The 23604-nt window shown below is 35.1% G+C and overlaps 1 protein-coding gene across 1 annotated transcript in view; it reads right to left on the reverse strand.

Annotated features, from left to right (window-relative positions):
* Nucleotides 1–1708: 1708 nt before the first annotated feature.
* Nucleotides 1709–23604, reverse strand: part of LOC140168112 (membrane metallo-endopeptidase-like 1) — a 58984-nt gene continuing 37088 nt past the window's right edge. Inside the window, exons 18-23 of the mRNA XM_072191416.1 lie at nt 21537–21613; nt 8609–8673; nt 7455–7512; nt 6107–6204; nt 5100–5167; nt 1709–3260 (exon numbers count right to left, since the gene is read on the reverse strand). Of these exons, the coding sequence (XP_072047517.1) occupies nt 3161–3260; nt 5100–5167; nt 6107–6204; nt 7455–7512; nt 8609–8673; nt 21537–21613 (466 nt within the window). The 3' untranslated portion in view covers nt 1709–3160. The remainder of the gene's footprint in view (nt 3261–5099; nt 5168–6106; nt 6205–7454; nt 7513–8608; nt 8674–21536; nt 21614–23604) is intronic.

The raw sequence follows: 23604 nt of genomic DNA on the forward strand, positions 1-23604 counted from the left end.
TTTGTAATCTTTATGTATTTTTTGAACCGATTCACCATTTTCACCAAATAAACAGATTTTTATAAATCTCGTCAATTCAATTTCGATACTTTCTGGGTTGAGTTTACAAGGTCTGCGATTACCGCGCCGGCGCAGGATGATAGGGATAGGGGGCGTGTGTGCAAATGGAAGGGGTGTATGCCGTTTGTCAAGATCTGCAAATGCGGACCTTGATCATTTTGTACAGCCTAAAATGACCAAGACGAACAATTAACAAATTATGATTCTATGCAATATTAAGTATGTATTAAGTAATATAAATGTGTAGTATAAGAATCAAATTAAACATACCCAGAAACAACTAACTCTATACAGGGCGATTTAAAATGAACTGTACCCAACTTAACCCATTTTTTTATATATTTTCGCAGAGATTGTACATATCAAGAAACTATCATAGAAAGCAGTGATAAGTGTTCTGTAGTAGAAAATTTGAATTTTGATAATAAGTGGTTTTAGTCAGAAGATGTTGCATTTTCAATTTATCATCGCATTTTTAGACCAACACATGGAACTAAGTTCATCCGTGTAACAAAATTGGTGTGTTTTATAAAAATGTACTTTTCTTCAAAACAATTTGAGGTAAAGACATGATTTTTCACCAATAATAGGAAACATACTATCCTGTTACAGCTTACAAACACAAATTATTTAAATGTCGGTAATTAAGCTAGTATTTTATTTTAATTTTTGAATTTGGGTACAGTTCATTTTAAATCACCCTGTATATACGACAGTAATTTTAAGATAAACTAAAACAGCCACAACATTATTATTATAAAGTTGAATAGGTATTTAATGAAAACATCACATTCAAACAAAAAACAATTTATCTTTAACCAAAGACTTTGAACCTTCAGCGTTGTTTGCTACATTATCATGATATTATACAAAATTAAATAAAAGTGTAACAAAAATATATTGCAAAATATTGCACAGTGATAAACCATTTCTTTCTTACGCCTATAATATCTTTTTAAAATAAAAATTATCTTTAATTTAAGATGATTAGGCCCACTTTACGTGTATATTGACTTCAGATGGGACTAAAAAGAATCTACCCGATATTATACTTTAATTTATAAACACACGAGCGTCAACAAATGAATACATTAACGTTTGGAATGATGTAAAAAAACTAGTGCTATAATAATTGTTATTGATTTTATTAATAATAATAATAATAATAATAATAATAATAATAATAATATAATAATATTATTATTATTATTATTATTATTATTATTATTATTATTAATTATTATTATTATTATTATTATCCTTATAAAATAACAATTATTTTTAATTTAAGATGATTAGGCCCACTTTACGTGTATATTGACTTCAGATGGGACAAAAAAGAATCTACCCGATATTATACTTTAATTTATAAAAACACGAGCGTCAACAATTGAATATATTAACGTTTGGAATGATGTAAAAACAAATGCTATAATAATTGTTATTGATTTTACTTAATAATAATAATACTAATACTAATGCTAATACTAATAATAATACTAATATATAATATATATATATTAATAATAATATTACTACTACTACTACTACTACTACTACTACTACTACTACTACTACTACTACTAAATAATAATAATAACACTAATAACAATAATAATAATGATAATGGACATTTATAAGCGCACAAAACAAAGAGTCGGCCTCGTATCCATAGGCTGTTCCCTTGTGGCGTGTGCCCTTGTTCCGTGTTTACTTTTTCCCATGTGACCTGCCACACAGACAACCTATGGATACGGCCACTAAGCAAAACAAAGGTTCGTTGTCTGTGTGGTAGGTCACATGGGAAAAAGTAAACACGGAACAAGGGCACACGCCACAAGGGAACAGCCTATGGATACGAGGCCTTAAGCGCTGCACAAAAGGAAAAATACAGTAACTGCAAACATCTTAAAAACTATACAAGCATAAAAACCATCAAATACATAATCTTAATCTACAGCAGATACAAACCCTCTTCCCGAGAGTGTGCATTGTTTTATAGTTACGTGTGTATTATACATTTGCAGTGGCGAAGCCAGCTTTCTTGATCAGATGAGGCAAAATAAATATTTCGGGTGCAAAGCCGAAAAACATTTCCCGGTTGCATCATTTTGACCCGGTATTATCGGTGGGATATAATACATTAAGGTTATTAATTATTTTAAACTGTTGTGATTTGGTAGTTCACAGCATCTTACGAATGGTAGTGAGCTTTGGCAAAAACTGCACTGCTCAATTATAGCGAGCGTGTAGAAGAATTAAAATATCACAGATACACTTTTATAGGTGCTGAGGTTCTTGAGTTACGTTGTAAAGAGGGCTGAAACAACAACACTTTTGTAAAACGTACATAACTCATTAACAACAATAAATTAAGCAAGTTTGCAAAGTATAGGGCCTACGATTTGTAGAATGAACTTTTGCAAAACATCAAGGCGTTAATTTTCAATAATATATTGATATAGATAATGAAAATCGATTTTTAGGTTGCTTCGACCAACAATACCTTGTCTACCTAGCTTAACCGAGTTTTTTTAGAAAGACTGCATGTAAAGTTTTCGAGTTCCAAAAAAGGGCTTTATTGGGACACTGTGCGCGAAAATGTGGTATTTTTCGAGTTCCAAAAAAGGGCATGTAAAGTTTTCGAGTTCCAAAACGGGCTTTATTGGGATATTGTGCGCGAAAATGTGGTATTTTAGATTTATATATTTTGGCCATGATCGATGTGAATTTTTCTGGAAAAATTGCTCCTTGCCCCTTTTCTTTTCCTTCCCGATTTTCTCTTTCATTTTTTTGTGGGGGAGGCACTTCTTGTTTTCAATTTTTGTTGGGTGGGTGGGGGTGGGGGCTCTACCCCATCTGCTCCCCAGCTGGCTACGCTACTGATTTGTGTATAGCGGTGCATTACAAGTTTTTAATTATGATATAATTATTTGTACTATGGCTATATATTTAGCATATTATTTTGAATATTCTCTGATGTCGTTTTACTCTGCATGGACAGCTCCGATGAATAATCGGGATGAACTCAATGAAATGGCATTGTCCCAACTGCTTTCATTTCATACGAAAATATAATTAATTGAAGCACTAGGCCTAATCAAAGAACGACGCATTTGCTAGCAGGATTCATACGGTTGCCCGTTGAACACTTAAAAGCTTCAGAAAAAGCTGCTGAATTCTGCATCATGCCTTCAACTCTGTAAAACGTTGAAAAAATAAACATAACATCACATAAACACAGTAATATAGAAAGAAAGAACGAAAGAACGAACGAACGAACGATAGAAAGAAAGAAAGAAAGAAAGAAAGAAAGAAAGAAAGAAAGAAAGAAAGAAAGAAAGAAAGAAAGAAAGAAAGAAAGAAAGAAAGAAAGAAAGAAAACTTTTCGATTTTTCTTCCAAAGTGATAATATGCAATCAGTATGAAAGTTCCCAATACATTTGGACGCGAAAAACATTGGAAATTTGCAAAGAAACAACATCATAAACTTCACCTCTATCACTCAAAATATCTCCCACTTTTTGTATTAGGACGCCGAGTGCGGTCTCAGAGTTAGTCTCCTACGCAGCCAGTTTGGTTATGCTCAGGGAGCGTAATCAAACTGGCTTCGTAGGAGATTAAGATTTGCGATCGTTCCGACATATTATCATAATCTGAAATACAGCGTGTCCCAAAAGTAACTTAACATTGTGAATTTGCCCTATATCAAATATTTCCTACTTCATACTTAAATGGAGAACATATTCACATAGATTGATCTTTTAGAATTATTCTGATACCAAAAACAGCATTATTGATGACTCCTTGACATTACTGTGCGACTGTACATACATGTATGTACGTGTGCATCAAACCCACAAAAGCAAGCTTTTGTGGGTTTGTGAATGATGTGCTTCCCTCAACAATAAAGTTGGTTCACTCACTGCAAACGCTACATTAAGGTTTGAACATTCATGGATAACATGGCCTATAGAGTAAGCGTGACTGCTGTTTTAGATTATAATTAGGATATATTGACAATATTAAACTTTACTTTAAAACAGTTGAAGTGAAGATGAATTTCCTTTAGATCAACGGATTCATGTTTTTTTGCCGAGACAAAGTCGGACAAACTCACTCAAGCAAAGTTTAGGGAACATTTTAATCTAAATCATTCACCCAGCCGAAATACAATCCAGCAACTAGTGCAGGAATTCCTATCAACTGGATCTGTTCATAATCTACCTCGGGCAGGACGTGGAAGAATAGGAAGATCGGCTACAAACATTGATGTCATATGAAGAGTGGTGGCGAAAAACCCAAGACGATAAGTACGTCGACTTTCAATGGAAAACAACGTACCGCGTACAACTGTTCATCGAGTCCTCAGAAAAAAAACTTAAGCAGTTTCAATATAAAATCCAGATAAAACAGAAAATGAAGATTACCAATTGAAAACAAACAAACAATCAAACAAACATAGCAAAATTAGACAAAACAGATTTGAAAACGATAACACGTTTATCGTGTTATCACGTATCAAATGACGAAACTTATTTTGCGTTTATAAAAGTGGGTTTTACGGTACGGTAGATATCCGTTAATTTCATACCAAAGGGTCATGACCACATAGGCATGTTTGGTATCATAACATTTCTAAAAGAATTATCTACATACTGTGCTATTTTTGTAACAACACTATTAACACAACGCAAGTTATGGCCAATTCACAATGTTAAGTTACTTTTGGGACACCCTGTATTATGCATTGATGTCGGACCCAGAGCGGACCAACAGAAAATCATCCCGTTTTACTACAAATAGGGTGAATTTGCTCATATAGATGTATAAAGTTGGAACATGTGTAAGTATTACAAATATGCCAAAAAAATCGGTTAAAAAATAAAGGTATATGTTCTGAAAAAAAGATCGAAGGTCTACATTAAGGCTTTAATGAAAATTTAAAACTTTCATTATTTGTTACAACATTTTTACCGTATCCCGAAAAGTCTAGTAAAATAATATTGTTGTAATGTAAAAGTTCTATGGCAGCTCACCTAAATCTTCCTGGCGTTACGTTTTCAAATTCATCTGCGTAATCATAACTGTATTTTTCACACCATAGCTGCAATGAAAAAACATATATTTCGGATAAATTTAATGACATATGTTGCTTTAATTAAATTTGGCTTAACTTCGATAAAAGGAACTTTTGGTTGAATGAATGAACACTAGATTTATCATTGAAATGACTGATGTTTCTTTTTGATAAAATAAATTAGAATAAAAAAACGTCACAAACAAATGTCAATGCACAAAAAAAACCCTCTTTTATGCATGAAATTTCGTAAGTGGTTATATTTCTCACTGAACCATAAAACATGTTTTGAATGTGTGAAACATAAATCATGAACCTCGTAACACGAAAATGATAAAAAGTAGCAAACAAATAAAATAATAACAACTTAAAAAAACAGCTTCCTTTCGGTAAGCATGCAGCATAGTTTGTGAGAAATAATTATAGAAAAAGTTAATTAATTTATCAAATAGTTTTTGGCTTATGACAAAATATCTTCAGGGACTTTATACCTCTTGTGTCTTCCATTGGTGTACCGTATATTATCTTACCCTTTCAAGAATCCGTTGCAACATAAACATATTCTGCAAATCTGGATGTGCTCTGTTCATTGAGGTACTTTTTGTCACTATTGCCCCATGTTGATAGCAAATCAGTACAGAAAATTGAGATGGAAGAACTGAATTGTGGGAAGTGTAAGATATCTTCTTTGAGTCGAGATAATGGGTATATTTGCAATCTTGTTCATTTCCTAAGCATTACACTGTAAAAACAGTGTTTAGAAAGTGGTGGCAAGAATGTGTTTAGAAACGTTATGTTTAGAATATGGATGTCAGATGTTTAGAAATTTTACACCATCACTGACCAATGTTGAGAAATTTGACACATGTTTAGTATAGCTTTTAAACATGTTTACAAAGTGGTGACAAAATTGTGTTTAGAAAAGTGTTTAATCGCTAAACACTGTTTTTACAGTGTAGTTCTTACCTGAGCATTATTGAGAAAGAAGAGTTGTTGCTGTGTTAGATCGAGCCCAGTTAATGTCATCAACTTATCACTCTCAGTTAGTTGCTTTATGAAGTACTGAAAAATACACACAAAACAACAACAAAACAACAACCGGTATACACAATTATTACATGGAAATACAGAACAGAGCCTCACATCATTGCATATGGAGATGAAGAAAAAGACGACGACGAAGATTATAAAATAATATTGAAGAAGGAAAAGAAGAAGAAAAAGACGAAGAAAAAGAAAACGAAGAAGAAGCAGAAGACGATGAAGAACATGAAGGAGAAGAAGAAGAAGAAGATGATGATGATGATGATGATGATGATGATGATGATGATGATGATGATGATGATGATGATGATGATGATGATGAAGAAGAAGACGGAGGAGAATAAGTAGAAGGAGAAGTCAGCAAGCTGAATAGCAAGCCAGCTCTCTTTCTGTAGAGACGCTATATTTTTGGTTCTGTAATTTTGATATTTTGCTTGCTACCTAGATTTAATTATTTGCTATAATATGATTTGATTATTTTTATGCTTGATCACTTGTGACTATAGATTCAATTCTTTGCTGTATATATATTTTTGTTATTTGTCCCTGAGGAAGGGCAGTGTATCTGCTCGAAACGTCGGTTGTAATTTTGTTAACTTTGTCTACTATCCCTGTGGTTTTGGATTTTTACTAGTGCAGTAATAGTGTACACCATTCTGGTTTACATATTGCATTAGTTTTTATCTTGTCTTTATCTTATTCCCCACACCAAGTTGGTATACCTGGCTCGAATCTTTCTAGGAGGAGAAGGAGAATGATGAGGAGAAGTTGAAGATGAAGAAGAAGACAAAAACGACGAAAAGGAAGAAGAAGAAAGAAAAGGGGGAAACGAAGTAGAAGGCGAAGGAGAAGAAGAAATCATGTGTGTAACAAGCAGCTGAAATCGCATTGCTATCTTCAGTAGATAGAATCCGTGTATAAGATACTGAGTCGTATGAGCAAATGTCAATATAGTATTTTACTTGATCAGAAAAAAGGCAGTGATGTATATACTAACAAGCCAAAAAAAATCAAACAAGACGAAACAGATGGAGTGCAAAAATATCAGATGTGAATATCTATCAATGGTACACAAATTAATACAAATCAGCGTTTTATGCTTAAATGTAATAGCCAGAGTATAAAAATGGGCAAGGGACATCGGAGAAGTCTACATGAGGGAGGAGAGTTCCCCTGTGGAAGGGAGAGTTCCCCCGTGGAAGATATTTCCAAAATATTCCGAAGGGGGAGTCGAGTAGACTATAAAAGGATTAGACCAATGAAAAATTACCTGTTGCAACTTGTAGGCCAGCATTGTCAGCGATTATATCGGCTTCATCACCAAGGGGCTGAAATTATAGGTAAAAACAAATGCCATTAAATTTAAAGGAATACGTATATACTTTTGAAAATGTTATTTAATTTTAAAACTGCTCAAAACTTTTTGAAAACCACTATCATGATTGCATTATTCACTGCAGTGTTTAGAAATCGAGGACAGAAATGTTGTTTTAGGGGCGCACCATTAGATTTCCGGGGGGGGGGGGGCATGGGAGTTTTTCTGGGAAAAAAAACTTCGGCCACTAGTGAGACGAAAACAAATCTTCGTCCACTAGTGAGACGAAAAAAAAAAAATTTGACCTCACTGATGAGTAAAAAAAAAATTTGCCCCACCCAACTTTGTATAAAGGTATACATTAAAATTGAAAAATAAATACTTTTTTTTTTTGCTGCCTTAAGAGGCGAAAAAAAAAATTCTGCCGCCTTCGGCGGCGAAAAAAAAGTTCTGCTTGACCCAAACTCCCATGCCCCCCTAAGAATCTAATGGTGCGTCCCTTAGAAAGTTAAATGTCTAGCATTTAAACACGTTTAAAATGTTTAGATCCTAAACACATTGCATATGACTATGTGATTATGTGTTTAGATGTTTAATATCTAAACATTAAAGTGTTTAAATGCTAGACATTTAACTTTCTAAACACCAATCTGTCCTCGATTTTTAAACACTGTTTTAGCAGTGTTCCTCTGGCCATAAGTAGGCTATTCAGAAAAAGAATAGTTTGACCTACATGTGACACTCCATTCCCAAGTTAGGAGCAAAAAGGTCAATAAATGTTTCAACCTGTAGACTATTGAGTATTTTACCCAACATTCATTCAGATGGCTGTTGTCTAAATGTTGTGTAAAAATACCCAAGATTCTGGTGTGTACCCAACAGTGTGATGTAATGAAAATATAATATCTTAATATTCAAATAAATAAATAAATAAATAAATAAATAAATAAATAAATAAATAAATAAATAAATAAATAAATAAACAAATACTTACTGTTCTTCCATTCTCGGGCAATGAGAACTAAATAAATAAATAAATAAATAAATAAATAAATAAATAAATAAATAAATAAATAAATAAATAAATAAATAAACAAACAAATACTTACTGTTCTTCCATTCTCGGGCAATGAAAACTGACCATACTGCTTCCATAAGCAGCTCGCGGCTCCACCTAGAAATATAGGGGAGAAAACCTAAACCTCGTGAATTTGTGTAACATGTTCTTCTGCATGAAGTAATCCAACAGAAACAGGTCACAGATCATAAAGACACTTAAAAAAAAATTCCAAAAAAAATTAAAAAAATGATGAGGAGGACGTGGCTAATTAGCATGTATGAATATGATCTGATACTGTCTGAAATATAGAAGAAAATTAATGTTTAGGCCTATATACATAACGTTATATAATTTTGTAATTTACCTCAAAACTATGTAACATTTACCAAATTATGTAATATTTTAATTAATTTGAGACAATTTTACCTAATTTGGTAAATATTATATAGATTTGAGGTAAACTTTTATGAGGTTCTACCCAGCTAACAATTTTTCGTTGTTACAACGTTTTTTAAAAGTTATGTAAAGTCGTAAAAATGTAATATATGGACGTTGTAAGTACGTAAATCTGTGAACTCGTATTCGTGTAGTGACAACGTTATTCCCGAACGTTAATGTAACATCATTATGACGTTGTTTCGACGTCAAGTTGTGAATGTCGAAACAACGTCACTATGACGTTATATCAACGTTCGAAAATTATAACACGAATACGAGTTCACAAATTAACGTAATAACGACATCCGTAGATTACGTTGTATCGGGGTCAGACCATGATATTTATACGGCGTTGTAATAACGTGCTTTATACGTCAAAACAACGTCATAAATTTGCGTTCTAACGACGTCCGTAGTTGACGTTGTATCTGAGCCCTTTCATGACTTTTAAACCACGTTTTAACCACGTGCATTATACGTCGAGATAACGTGATTATGACATTATATTAACATCCGGCAACATTGATGCTCAATCCCAAAAAGGGAGAGCGTATAAAAATTCAAAGTTTAGAACTTCAGGAATAGAAGTCGTTATTAGAGTTTCATGCCTAAGGCTGAGTTCACATAGAAGTATACGGTATACGGTATTCGCTATACGAAATACGCTCATTCGATCAGGCTGAGTTCATATAGGAGTATACTATGTGAACTCAGCCTGATCGAATGAGCGTATTTCGTATAGCGAACAGCGAGTATGTCAGTTTACCCATTTTCTTCGTCTTATCAAATGCTTGTAACTTTACTTCTTGAGGTCACATTGCATTCAATGAGGTGTCATAATGTGCAGAATTAGATAGTGCATCTATTAAAAAATGAATTTACCCACATATGGTTTAGGTTTTAAAATTTGGACGGTATACGCTGCACTAAAATCGAACACGCGCGATTCCCACTATACTATACTAAACGCAGGTATACGCCTTTTCGAATAGCTCTTATGTGACCCGGTACTATGAAATTACTGGCTCGATTTAAGCTATACGCGTCCACCTGCAAAACATGCATCGTATACCCGAATAGTATACTTCTATGCGATCGTAGCCTTATGTGACCCGGTACTATGAAATTGCCTTGCTCGATTTAAGCTATACGCGTGAACCTGCAAAACGTGCACCGTATACCCGAATAGTATACTTCTATGTGAACGCAGCCTGAAGGCGATCGTCAGACGACACGATGGAGACAATTCGGCTGGACAACAATCTCCTTGGAATGGAAGAATTTACATTCCATGGTGTCAACATCTAAACTATTTTTCAGATACGTATTTTGTAACGTTTTCTGAACGTATTATTCAAACGTTGTGACCAGGTCTGGTCAAACATTTCATCAACGTCGAAACAACGTCATTACAACGTCATAATGATGTTATATCAACGTCGAAAATAACGTTGTCACTACACGAATACGAGTTCACAGATTTACGTGTTTACAACGTAAATGACAACCTAAGTCCAACGTAAGCGAACGTCGTGAATACGTAGTGTGTTAGCTGGGTATATACTTACATAACGTTATGTAAACATTTCTCTGTGTGTAACACTGGATATGGTAGAGGAAATAGAGAAACTACATGAATTGAAATTTAGATACGGGGGAATTTAAGAAACACCACGAGTTGAAATTTGGACACGTTTAGAGAAACACTGTGATTTAAAATGACGAAAAATACCCAGATCATCACGTCAGTAATATAACGTTATATTTTCAGTACAATGTGAATAAACAACTGATGACTATATCAGCTTACAATTATTGTACCTCATAATTAAGTGATCCAACTAGCATATATCGTAAATTAGGAGGGGGTATGGGGGATAAATCTCCCAATATATTGATAGCACAGGGGGGTAGTCCATACAATCATCCCCCCTCATGTTGATGCCGCTTATGTGTGTTTTGGATCACATTAACAACACATTTGACCATTTTAGGTTAAAAATTGCACATTTTCGCGCGCTTCGTTCGCACTTGTACCAAAAGACTATAGATTCTCTATACTTCAGATTTTTTCGCACCCCCCCATGTCGAAAAGAAATCTACACTATTGCCAACCAGATCGAATGCGGCAATTGTATGAATCTAGATACAGTGAGTCATGAAGGTGTCAATAAAAGAGTTAAGAACCGCTATAAACGTGTTATATACACTGCAAAAATCGTGTTTAGAAATTCAACACTTTTCTTGCACCACGTTTCTAATATGTTTGATTCTTAAAGACCAACATATGAAAAGGTTTGACTACAAAAACGATTCTCTTATAAATACATCTACGCATAGTTTCCACCTCGATACACCCGGGCACACAGATATTTCCAGCGAGTCTAGCCTACGCAGTCTGTGTTATAATATATGGTTGAGTGCATAGCATCATAAGAGCTGCTGTGTGAGATCTAGTGGAAAATAGGATTCTGTAATTGGTTTTTGTCAAAAGCTCAAGTGGTCCCTTCATCCGATCAGAATTTGTTTATATCAAACGAAAGCTAACATTTCCCCCTAAAAACATTTTCCCCCATTAGGTCAACAGATAACGCAATTCAATGTTATAGCAAGGCGAATGTGGTAAATCTGTTGAAAACTACACTGCAAAAAAAAGTGTTCAACATTAGAACACCACCTGTGCAAAATTTGACACACTGTATTCAATTTCATAATGCTTGGTGTTCGTAACCATAATGCTTAGTGTTCATAACATAATGTCAGAGGAAACTTTTAAACATATAGTGTTTGAAGTGTTCAGCATTAGAACACCACCTGTTCAAATTTTGACATACTGTATTCAATTTCAGAATGCTTAGTGTCCGTAACATAATGTCAGAGGATACTTTTAACACATAGCGTTTGAAATGTTCAGGATTAGAACACCACCTGTTCAAATTCGACATAGGCCTATTTGACATACTGCATTCAATTTTGTAATGCTTAGTGTTCGTAACATAATGCCAGAGGAAACTTTTAAACACATAGTGTTTGATTATTCACTAAATGTTCATAAAATGAACACTGTATGTTTAATCTACAATTTTCACAACACTATATATAGGCATATATAGCATAAAATGCTCGCCTGATTGTAAAACCATTTTATGGAGATCATCAGTTGCTCTCATTTTATTTTACACAGGCCTGCAGCTTGCACGGAATGAAAGAACATTGAACATGTTGAACATTTTGCGGTTTATAGAAAAATACCTGACAATAGGCCTATTATAGGGGTAGACTTTCGTCGAAGATTGAAATTTAGGCATATACCGTAGGCCTACAATCCAAATAACTCTGGGTGCACGCCCATAAAATCGTGTTGTAGGCCTACAGGTGTTCACAACTTTTACACTGAATGAACATGTAATGTGTTCGTTTTGAACACTGTATGTATGTAGCCTATATTTACCACGTGCTGGGCCACGCATGCGTCGTTGCACCGTATAATAGAACAGACGATGTCATAGGAGTGAGAAACCGCGATTTGGACGGGGATTTGGAGGTGAGATTTTACCCACAAAATACCATTCTATTTAAAAACAAATATATCGAACGTGTTCTCCACATATCATAGAACAATGAGACTAAAAATGTAAATTCATCGTTTTTGTATTGCGTGGTTTAGTGCATTTTAATGAATGCGTAGTAAGCTTATCAATCATGACCATGCAGTCACATGGTCAGACAGTCATGACAGTGTGCAAATCTGCAATTTGATATAATGTGAATTATACTGTAGGCCTAAACCTCTGACGAGTGTGTCCTGGTCAGTACGCGGGTCGATTTCATGCCATGGCATGCCTGATGGATGTAGGGCCTAATTGCGATGTTGCACTCGTCAAACATGCATAGGCCTATAGTTTGGTGTAATTTACTACTGAGTCTGTTGTTACAATTAAATTTCGGACAAAGGTGTACATTTATACATTGACCCATTGTACCTTGCTTTGCGTAACCGTATTGCATCCCTTTTTGTAACACTTAATGAACATATGTAGGCCTAAGTGTCATATGTTCCAGACTAGAACACTAAGTGTATGACATTTGTGAACACATCTCGGTGTTCAAAGATTAGAACACAAGTGTTCTAAATGATAGAACACAAGTGTTCTAAAGCTGAACACATTTGATTTTGAACATGTAAATGTGTTCTTAAAGTGTTACATGGCATTGAACATGTAAATGTGTTAGGATTTGGAACACTTTGTGTTCAAAGTTTTAACATTAGGTGTTCAAAACATGAACACACCATGTTCACAAAATGACGACAATATGTTAACATCAAGTGTTCAAAAGGTGAACACACGTGTTCACGAATTATACTGTTGTGTTAAAGTCTGGAACACTTGGTGTTCACAATCAGTACACTTTTATATGTTCAATAAGTGTTACAATTTTTAGTGTTCTAATTCAGAACACTTTTTTTTTGCAGTGTACCTATCCAAGCACATTTTTTTGACCAAAATGTAGCTTTTAAAAGTCAAAACCTCAAGTGGTCCTTACAATATTTTTCAAATTTTATGTCATTAAATGAAAGAGCACATTTATATTGTCTCATTTTAATGAGCAATGGCCAATTCTGTTTAAATTGCAAATCTTGTGCAAAAGGTTACTATTTTCGCCTGTTTTGTCATACGGTTGTAAATTCAATGAACTATATGACTTTGTTAAAGAGCGGTTACAAATTGATGTGTCAAATTTCAAGACATCATAAGCACATGGCATCAAATTCCTAAATATGTGTAGATTTTAAACATGTTATAAAAACGTGGTGCTAGATGTGTTTAGAAAATTGTATTATTTCTAAACCCACTTTTTGCAGTGTGTTAATACAACGATTCCTTACTTTTACGTACTATAAAGTATAAAAATAAACGCGTTCAGTATGTTAAGAAGTATTAATATTCCATATTAAAATATGGAATATTTTTTCGCAAAATTCCAAGACTGGTCTGGTAGGGGTCTGCATAAACCGCACGGGCTAAAAAACTAATTAGGGTGTGTCGGTAGATGGTTAAAATAATTGTTTGACAGAAAATGTACTTTCCATTAGTTTACATTATGGCGCTCATAATGTAGTGAATTAGCCTAAAATGGCGGATTTAGGGCAACTGAATTTGATTTTTGTGGGGGTAAAATTTCTGAATTTGAGCAACGTTATTATGATATTATCAAATTTATTGAGGTTTGAGGCGGTATTTACTGAGCCTAAATACCAATAAGTGTTCGTCAGAACTGAAATGCACTTGTAATCTAACAGTTTTGAAAATGGGAGGAGCTTTAAAAATATGGCTCTTAAAAGTGGTACGCACTCAGGAAGCCTAAGTGGCCCCCTTGGGCAAAATGTTATAAACGTATTGTGCACAAAGAAATAGCATGAGTTCATTTGACAACACGGAATCCACGTAGTAGTTTTGTACCGTAAGTTTATAATATTTGACCCAGTGTAGTGTAGTCCCCAGAGGGGGTTCCCATGCACCGAGTGCTTTTTTTCTAACTTACATTTTTGTAATCCTGAAGGTGTCTAGTAAATGAATTTTGATGTTCCCAAAATTAAATATTGTCCCATGGGGTTCATTTGGCGGCCATCTTGGATTCCGACAAAATTCAATTAAATTGACATAATTTTTGAACTAGACATCATAGGAAGACAAATGACCCCATTTTTCGGGATAATGTGGACATGAGCAATCAACTAAAAGGTTTATTTTCATGATTTAAACATGTTGGATACATTAAAATGCAAAATATTATGTCCCATGGCGTTCATTTGGCGGCCATCTTGGATTCCGACAAAATTCAATGAAATTGACATAACTTTTGAACTAGACATCATAGGAAGACAAATGACCCCATTTTTCGGGGTAATGTGGACATGAGCAATCAATAAAAAGGGTTATTTTCATGTTGGATACATTAAAATGCAAAATATTACTACAAATAGCATCTTCAAGGCATACTCGTCTGTATAATGGGAGCTCTTTTTGGTACATTGAGAAGGATATTTTGATGTTATTGATTTATTTACTGTTTTCTCTTCTAGGTGCATGACTTAACTTATTATTAGCTAGAACTGGTGTTAGTGAACTAAAAATCGTAGCATAGTAATAGTGAAGTGGTGGATAATCATGCCAAAACGCAAGGGTGATAAAGGTACCGAGTCAGACTCACTGCAGAAACGTCCACCTGTAAATTGTATTTTACATGTGAGTGGTATTGAGCATCTAGATTATACACCGCTCAGTAAAGTAAGGGGCTCCGCCACTGACAAGCTGGCTCAGCTACATGACATTTGCGACAAAAGACACATTGAACCTCATGATTCACCCTATCACATGGATGGTGTCTGTAACCACATTCCGGAGAGTCTTGCTGGTGCAGATCTATATAGAAACAATTATCATCGAGGCTGCTACCAAAACTTTACTGAAAATCATTATCGTTTGAAATGTAGTGCAGGAACTAATGAATCTTCAACATCACAATCCTCTCGTAACCGTAAATTACAATTATCAACTGTCATGCGACTGTTCCTCCAAAATGTATCTTTTGTGAAAGACTGGAAATGAAAGTGTCTGGAAAGACTGAGAGATGCATCAAATTCCCAGCATTCAAGGACAAAGACGGAGCATTTAAGGAGCATAATTGGAAACAGATTGAGCCTCGGGCACTAGAACTAGGACTACTTCGTCTACATAGCATGGTGCAAGGTGAGGACCTGTTTGCAAGAGAGGCGAATTTCCACTATTCCTGTCGCGATTCTTTCAACACGAAGTACACAACTTACCTGCGTGATGAAGCGAAAGCGACAATTGAAACAGAGCAGGATCGTAAAGCTGCTGCACATCTGCTGGCATTCACTGCTGTCCTTGATTTCATTCACGACCGAGTTGTTGGGCAGAAGGGGGTTATGTTACTTACATCGCTGAGTCTTCTGTACAATCATACAAGAGTTTGAAAGAAGTGGCTTCCCCAATCCAGAGTACAGAAGTGACAAGCTGAGAACCATAATATTCATGACTCAGGAAATTTGGGCCCGACTTGACTACAGGTATGAACAGAAGCCATGGTCTCGGGTATATCTACGCTCGTAGAGAGGGAAAGTCCGATCCTGGTTAGTAGTGGTATCAAACCCGGGTTTCACATCTTGTATCATTATCCCACCAGTGCTGTTCACCACGTTTGGCCCATGAATATTTGTCATTGTTTTGTTTAGATTGTCCCATTCGAGATGAAACACATCCTTTCCCTCGCCGGTAATGATCTGCGGAGTAAGGGATGTGGAAACCTCATCAAGATCCTTGGCCAGCACTGTCTCAAGTTCCAAGGCGAAGTTATATGTCTCAGTGTCACAGTTATATCCAGCTTACTGAGAATAGTGACAAGTTGTTTGCTTCTGTAGAGGTGCCGGATGATAGTGCAGAGCAGTATGTGCTTCGGTAGTTTCCAGTCACCGCGTCTGCGACAGAGATGCTGCCGCTGTAGACCAGGTTGTTGGTGATATACCCTTTGTCACCTAGATGAAATTTGGCATACATGTAGGCGATCGAGTCATGGATAATGTGGTTCTCAAGTAGGACCTTCAGCTTCTCATTTGCCTCTCTTGCAAAGAGGTCCTCACCTAGCACCATGCTATGTAGACGATGTAGTCCTAGTTCTAGTGCCCGAGGCTCAATCTGTTTCCAAGTAGGCTCCTTAAATGCTCCGTATTTGTCCTTGAATACTGGGAATTTGATGCGTCTCTCAGTCTTTCCTGACACTTTAATTTCTAAAAAAACTAAACTCTAAAAAGATACATTCTGGAGGGAACAGTCGCATGACAGTTGATAATTGTAATTTACGGTTACGAGAGGATTGTGATGTTGAAGATTCATTAGTTCCTGCACTACATTTCAAACGATATTGATTTTCAGTAAAGTTTTGGTAGCAGCCTCGATGATATCCAATTGTTTCTATATAAATCTGCACCAGCAAGACTCTCCGGAATGTGATTACAGACATCATCCATGCGATAGGGTGAATCAAGAGGTTCAATGTGTCTTTTGTCGCAAATGTCATGTAGCTGAGCCAGCTTGTCAGTGGCGGAGCCCCTTACTTTACTGAGCGGCGTATAATCTAGATGCTCAATACCCCTCACATGTAAAATACAATTTACAGGTGGACGTTTCTGCAGTGAGTCTGACTCGGTACCTTTATCACCCTTGCGTTTTGGCATGATTATCCACCACTTCACTATTACTATGCTACGATTTTTAGTTCACTAACACCAGTTCTAGCTAATAATAAGTTAAGTCATGCACCTAGAAGAGAAAATAGTAAATAAGTCAATAACATCAAAATATCCTTCTCAATGTACCAAAAAGAGAAGATACTATTTTTAGTAATATTTTGCATTTTAATGTATCCAACATGTTTAAATCATGAAAATAACCCTTTTAATTGATTGCTCATGTCCATATTATCCCGAAAAATGGGGTCATTTGTCTTCCTATGATGTCTAGTTCAAAAGTTATGTCAATTTCATTGAATTTTGTCAGAATCCAAGATGGCCGCCAAATGAACGCCATGGGACATAATATTTTGCATTTTAATGTATCCAACATGTTTAAATCATGAAAATAAACCTTTTAATTGATTGCTCATGTCCACATTATCCCGAAAAATGGGGTCATTTGTCTTCCTATGATGTCTAGTTCAAAAGTTATGTCAATTTAATTGAATTTTGTCGGAATCCAAGATGGCCGCCAAATGAACCCCATGGGACAATATTTAATTTTGGGAACATCAAAATTCATTTACTAGACACCTTCAGGATTACAAAATGTAAGTTAGAAAAAAAAGCACTCGGTGCATGGGAACCCCCTCTGGGGACTACACTAAGTGGGACCATTCAAACTTTCTGAGTACGTACCACTTTTAAGAGCCCTGTTTTTAAGCTCCTCCCATGTTCAAAAAATTGGAACATTGCAAGTGTATTTCAGCTGTGATGAATGCCAATTGCTCACGAAGTTTACGAAATATCACCTCAAACACCTATAAATTTGATAATAACTGAAAAATGTTGCATAAAGTCCGAAATTGTGTCCCCTACAAAGCTCAAATTTAGCCTCCTTAAATCCGTCATTTTAGGCAAATTCACTACATTATGAGCACCATTATGTGAACTTATGGAAAGCACATTATCTATCAAACAATTATTTTATACCATCTCCCGACACACCTTAATTAATATTTAGCCCGTGTGGTTTATGCAGACTCCGTCCAGACCAGTCATGGAATTTGTGAAAAAATATTCCATATTAAATGTCAAGTCTGTAGTATAAATGGCCATTCTTTGAAATCTCCAATACATGTAGCTTAAAATTAAAGAATCCATGTATATCAATAGTATACTTATAAAGTGTAATACAAACTTTTTTAATGCAACAAATTGCTCAAAATGAAGAAAATGGGTCAATTTGGGGTCAAACTGCCCAAAATTCAAAGATCATAGATTACTGGGGAAATTCGCTTAAATATTAGTATAAATGGCCATTGCCATGGCAATTGCCTTCCCTCCTAATACATGTAACTTAAAATTAAAGAATCCATATATCAATGATATACTCATTAAGTGTAATACAAACTTTTTTAATGTAACAAATTGCTCAAAAGTTGGGGTCAAACTGCCCAACATTCAAAGGTCATAGGTCACAGAAAAATGTTGTTGCTGTCATCTGGGATGAGGGAGGCAACAAAAGTTGGTATATTGGGTTTTACCTTGATGATAACGGGGACGAAACGCGAGGGACAAAACCTTGGAGTGGATCACCTGATGCGCGTTGGTACTGATACCGGAGATGAAAGTTAGCAGCGACCACATGGCACTGATGATGATATCTAGGACACTCAGAGGAGGCTTAAAGGCATTCCTACAATGCACTATGATTGGGAAATTTGATCAATATAACCTAATTTTAAAGGCAAAGTCCCCATTGCCACACACACAAAATGGTAATTTTAAAACTGCAGCCAACAAGCTAATAGTTGAGACTTAGGACTGATATTTGATTTTCTTACAGGAAACATTCATATTGTCCCACTGCATTAATTTTACTCCTAAGTCTCGATGTTATGAATGTTAAATAATAGGATGAAAACACCAGATATTTGCACACAATTCCAATGCAAGCCATGATCAACTGTACCACATGTGTACAAAAGCCAGACATACAAGGTCAGAAACCCCATTGGGTTGTGGGAATGTCTTTAAACATCCTCTGTAGGACACTATTATGCAGCAGTTTGAGATTGTGCCTGTGACACTTATAAGTTTCCGTAGCAACATAACAAGTAGTCATTTTTTTATATTATGTTTTTTTTGTGTAAATTTTACCTCATATTGTGGAGATGTCCTTAAAAATTTTACTCCCAAATAGCCAGTATTGGGGATAACAAATTTTCTTTCCCTCATCTTATTTTAACATATACCACTGTCACCGTAGAAGGTCAAGGGTCAATACACATGGCTTAGTTGGAGCTCTCCCATACTGACAGTGTAAAAAAAGAGATCAGGAAAAGAGAATTTATTATCCCTGATACTGGCTATTCCGTTTAAAATGTTTAGGTCATGTTCACATGATGAGGGAATTTGTCAAATGTTACTGGGGAAATTTGCTTTAAAATTAGTATATATGGCCGTTGCCATGGCGACTGCCTTCTCTTTGAATTATCCTAGCTCACAATTAAAGAAGCCTCATATAATCAGTAATATAAAGTGTAATACAAACTTTTGTAATGCAAGAAATTGCTAAAAATGTAAATACAATAAAATCCATTAAACTATCAAAATTGTATAAAAGTCATTTTTTACTTGATGTAACATATGTTGTGTCTCTATTTCGTTTTTCCAATTTATAGTGTTATGTAAGTTTTTACCTGCTGTCTAGCTTTTTCTGTAATTTAAATATGAGGTCTATGGGCCTGGTTCAAAATTTGGGTAAATAAGGTGCATTGGGTCAGAAATGGTCGTTACTCAACACATGAAGATTTGAGACTACTTCTAACTGCATAAATAGATTGATTGACCAACAAAAATGACAAAGTTATGGCTAAAATGTGATTTTCAGGGAAAATGTGGCCATTTTGGATTTTTGCTGTGCACATTCTTTTTTGAAACCCAGGCTTAACATTTTGTAATTTCATGTTGAGATAGGCCTAGGTTAAATAGAACATACAAAAACCTTATCCCGAAGCAAAACAAAACAAGTCCCATTTATAGCCCACTCCTAGCATTAAGTTCCACTCCCAGGTTTTCAGGGGAAAATGTGGCCATTTTGGATTTTTGCTGTGCACATTCTTTTTTGAAACCCAGGCTTAACATTTTGTAATTTCATGTTGAGATAGGCCTAGGTTAAATAGAACATACAAAAACCTTATCCCGAAGCAAAACAAAACAAGTCCCATTTATAGCCCACTCCTAGCATTAAGTTCCACCCCCAGGTTATTAGGATTAAGTACTTTGGGGTATGGGGCCCTACTAGGCCTAGTTCCTATAGCTTAAGTACTGATGCATGTGAAATGATTAAGAATCAGAATAGGAGCTTGTGATTTTCATAATAATCATAATACCACTAACATGTATGAATACGAGCTTGTGACATGAGGTATAAGGGGCTCATATTCAAGGAGCATTATCTACTGGCGATTTTACCAATATGCTGTAGAAGAGAAACACCTACCCCTGTACTAGATTTGCATTCTTAAATGTGGTTCTTAACTCCTCAATGGAATAACTGACTATTGGCTCAAGAAAAGGGACTGCTACAGTGAAAAAATCTTATATTTGATGTTGGCGTTATATACAGCATCATTATACCAATGTCACATATTGGGAAAATCCATGTTTGTGTTCTATGAAAAGTAAAAAAGTCTCCATGATTTTTATTGCATTATATGAATGACCTATGTACAGAGGTTCTCTCCTGTAATGAACAATTTGAGAAAGATTGAGGAACTCCTACAATGACGTCACAAAGTAGAGGGATATTTCACTTTTTTTTCAAAAGTTGTAAAATGTGAAATATGGGCCCCACCCTGTTCATAAATGGAACATCCCAATATAAACATTTGTTGTTTTATATTTTTTGATAAAGACAAAGGATGAAAGAAGATGTGTAGAAAAATTTACTTTCATAGATGCTTGTCTTAGGTGCCAAAAATTTGTTCAAAAATGGTATAAAACGGCATTTTACAAGTCAGGGAAATACGTGTTAGGGGGGCATATTTTAGGGGGCCCATATTTCCCAGGAGGGAGCATAGCAGATTTTTTTATACTGATTATTATGAACACTTATCCAAACTTATTAAATTGCCAAAATATGGTTGAAATTTGCTGACCCCCATCTTCCACCTTTTTCCCATGGCATCTGTATTTCTCAGAAAATCTCTCTTAAAACTTGTTTTTTAGAATGTATAAATGTCTACCCCCCCATTAGTGAATGTAGTTTGAATCGTACCTAAGTTATCGGCAGGTTCAGTGGCTAGAGTTAGTTTACTGGCAATGAGCGCTCCCAAGTTACCATAGTTCACGTACCTGAAAAAAAAAGAGAAAATAATCATGCCAATTTATTGGTCAATGACACACGACATGGACTATATTATTCCCCGTGTGTATATGGTCGAATCCAACGAAAAGTGTACACGGCATGTTCAGGGCCATAACTTAAAAGTATTAATCAATTGGCATTCGTTTTTGTATTGTGTTTATTCGCCTTGATCATACGCTTCTCGCCATATATAATAAGACCCCTTCTGTGAAAAACTTAGACACAGAGACCCCAAAACATGCTATTTTTACCCATTTTTTCAAAATATTTCTTAAAGTATTTTAAAAACATCAAAATCATTTATGAAAAGAAGTCATTGGATTGAATCTAAATTGATTTCCTGAAAGGTGTGTATTCAAAGATTGCCTGTGCAATTTTTCACATATTTGTACATAATTATGAATTTTTTGTGATAATTTTTTGAGTGGTATTTTTTTACATTACCTACGAATACAATTTTTCATAGCACTAGATATATCTTTAAAAATGGAAATCACTAATAAATGCGCAATTGATACAAGCTTTGATATGTCCAATACTGAAATGCATTGCATTCGGACATCTTTATTATTGTGTTTAGCTGCCAGAAATTCTAAATGGCACAAAGGTAGGTTTGGTAAAAATATGCATTACCTCCGAATATATGTTAAAAGCTGCGCCATTTCCAGAAAGTGAGAGAATAGTAAACAATAGTTAAGCAATAGGTGCAGGGTAATACACTCTTTATTTCTACCAAGTTTCAATAGCCTGCGTTTAAATATTTCTGAGATGTCAACAATAAAAGCAAGTATTCGTAGGTAAATGTCGGTAACCGAATGTTACCTACGAATACAATTTGACATCATGACAGTATTGTGAAACACCGCCATTCATGCCAATGCCCATATTGGTACATAACGAAGGCCTGTGTGTTTGCTATCAAATCTTATGTCAATGAAAGTTGCGAATTCACATACATGCCCACCATGCAAAACTGAATACGGCTTAATTGGTGAAAAATATGTACTGAAATAGACGACGGTCTGCTCATTTGAAAGAAAATCAGATTCAAAGAAGATTAGAAGGGATAAATACTTGGATTTGTCAACTGTCATGTGTGCTTCATTTTAAATGTTTACCGACCTTCTGGTTTCTGAGTAATTTGTGTCCAAATTGATTTATTCGAAGGTAACTTTTGACGTTTTCGCTAAGGTTACCTACGAATACCATGGAAAAAACGACTGTTCTCATTGTCTCATGATCTAGACAACACATTGATGGACCCTGGTATAAAGCTAATTGTAGTTGCCCTCAAACGAAACGCCACAAGACGTAACTGACTCCAAGATGGACTTCACAAGTCTGCAACAACGGTTTTAAGCGATTTGTGTGCAATTAAGCAAATTAAAGTCACTTTAGTGCCTTTGTTTCTTACTTCAATCCTCTTTCAACCGCTGTGAACCGACATTATTAATACATGATAGGGTCTAAAGTATCAATAAACGCACAATTACATTCAAAGTGCTTTATAAAATGAAGTTTTGATTGCGATATCCACCAAAAGTCTAATTCTTACCTACAAATACTGAAATGTTACTTACGAATACAGCAAAATACATGCCATGTGTAATGAAGTGTCTCTACCAATGGAAATTAATTGTCAAAAACTTTAAGCGGTACCCCAGGACACTATTATTACCCATATACGGATTCATTCAACAATTATTTATTATGTAAAATTGCTGATTAACTACTTGTTTATCAAAATGAAGTGGTCAAAATCTTGCTAAAAGCATCAAAATTTTGATCTAAGGTAATAGCATTTATTCATTTGGACGTACCATCTGAAAGAGATCTAAAACTACCATTTTATTAATTCCGTACCATAATAGCAAAATTTAAACCTCTAAACTCAATATAGATATTGTTAAATCGCTCATGTTACCTACGAATACCGGGTTTCTTCACCTTTTCATTGTATAAAGCGTTAGGTGTATGC

Source organism: Amphiura filiformis, chromosome 13 (assembly GCF_039555335.1).
Source record: "Amphiura filiformis chromosome 13, Afil_fr2py, whole genome shotgun sequence".
NCBI lineage: Eukaryota > Metazoa > Echinodermata > Ophiuroidea > Amphilepidida > Amphiuridae > Amphiura > Amphiura filiformis.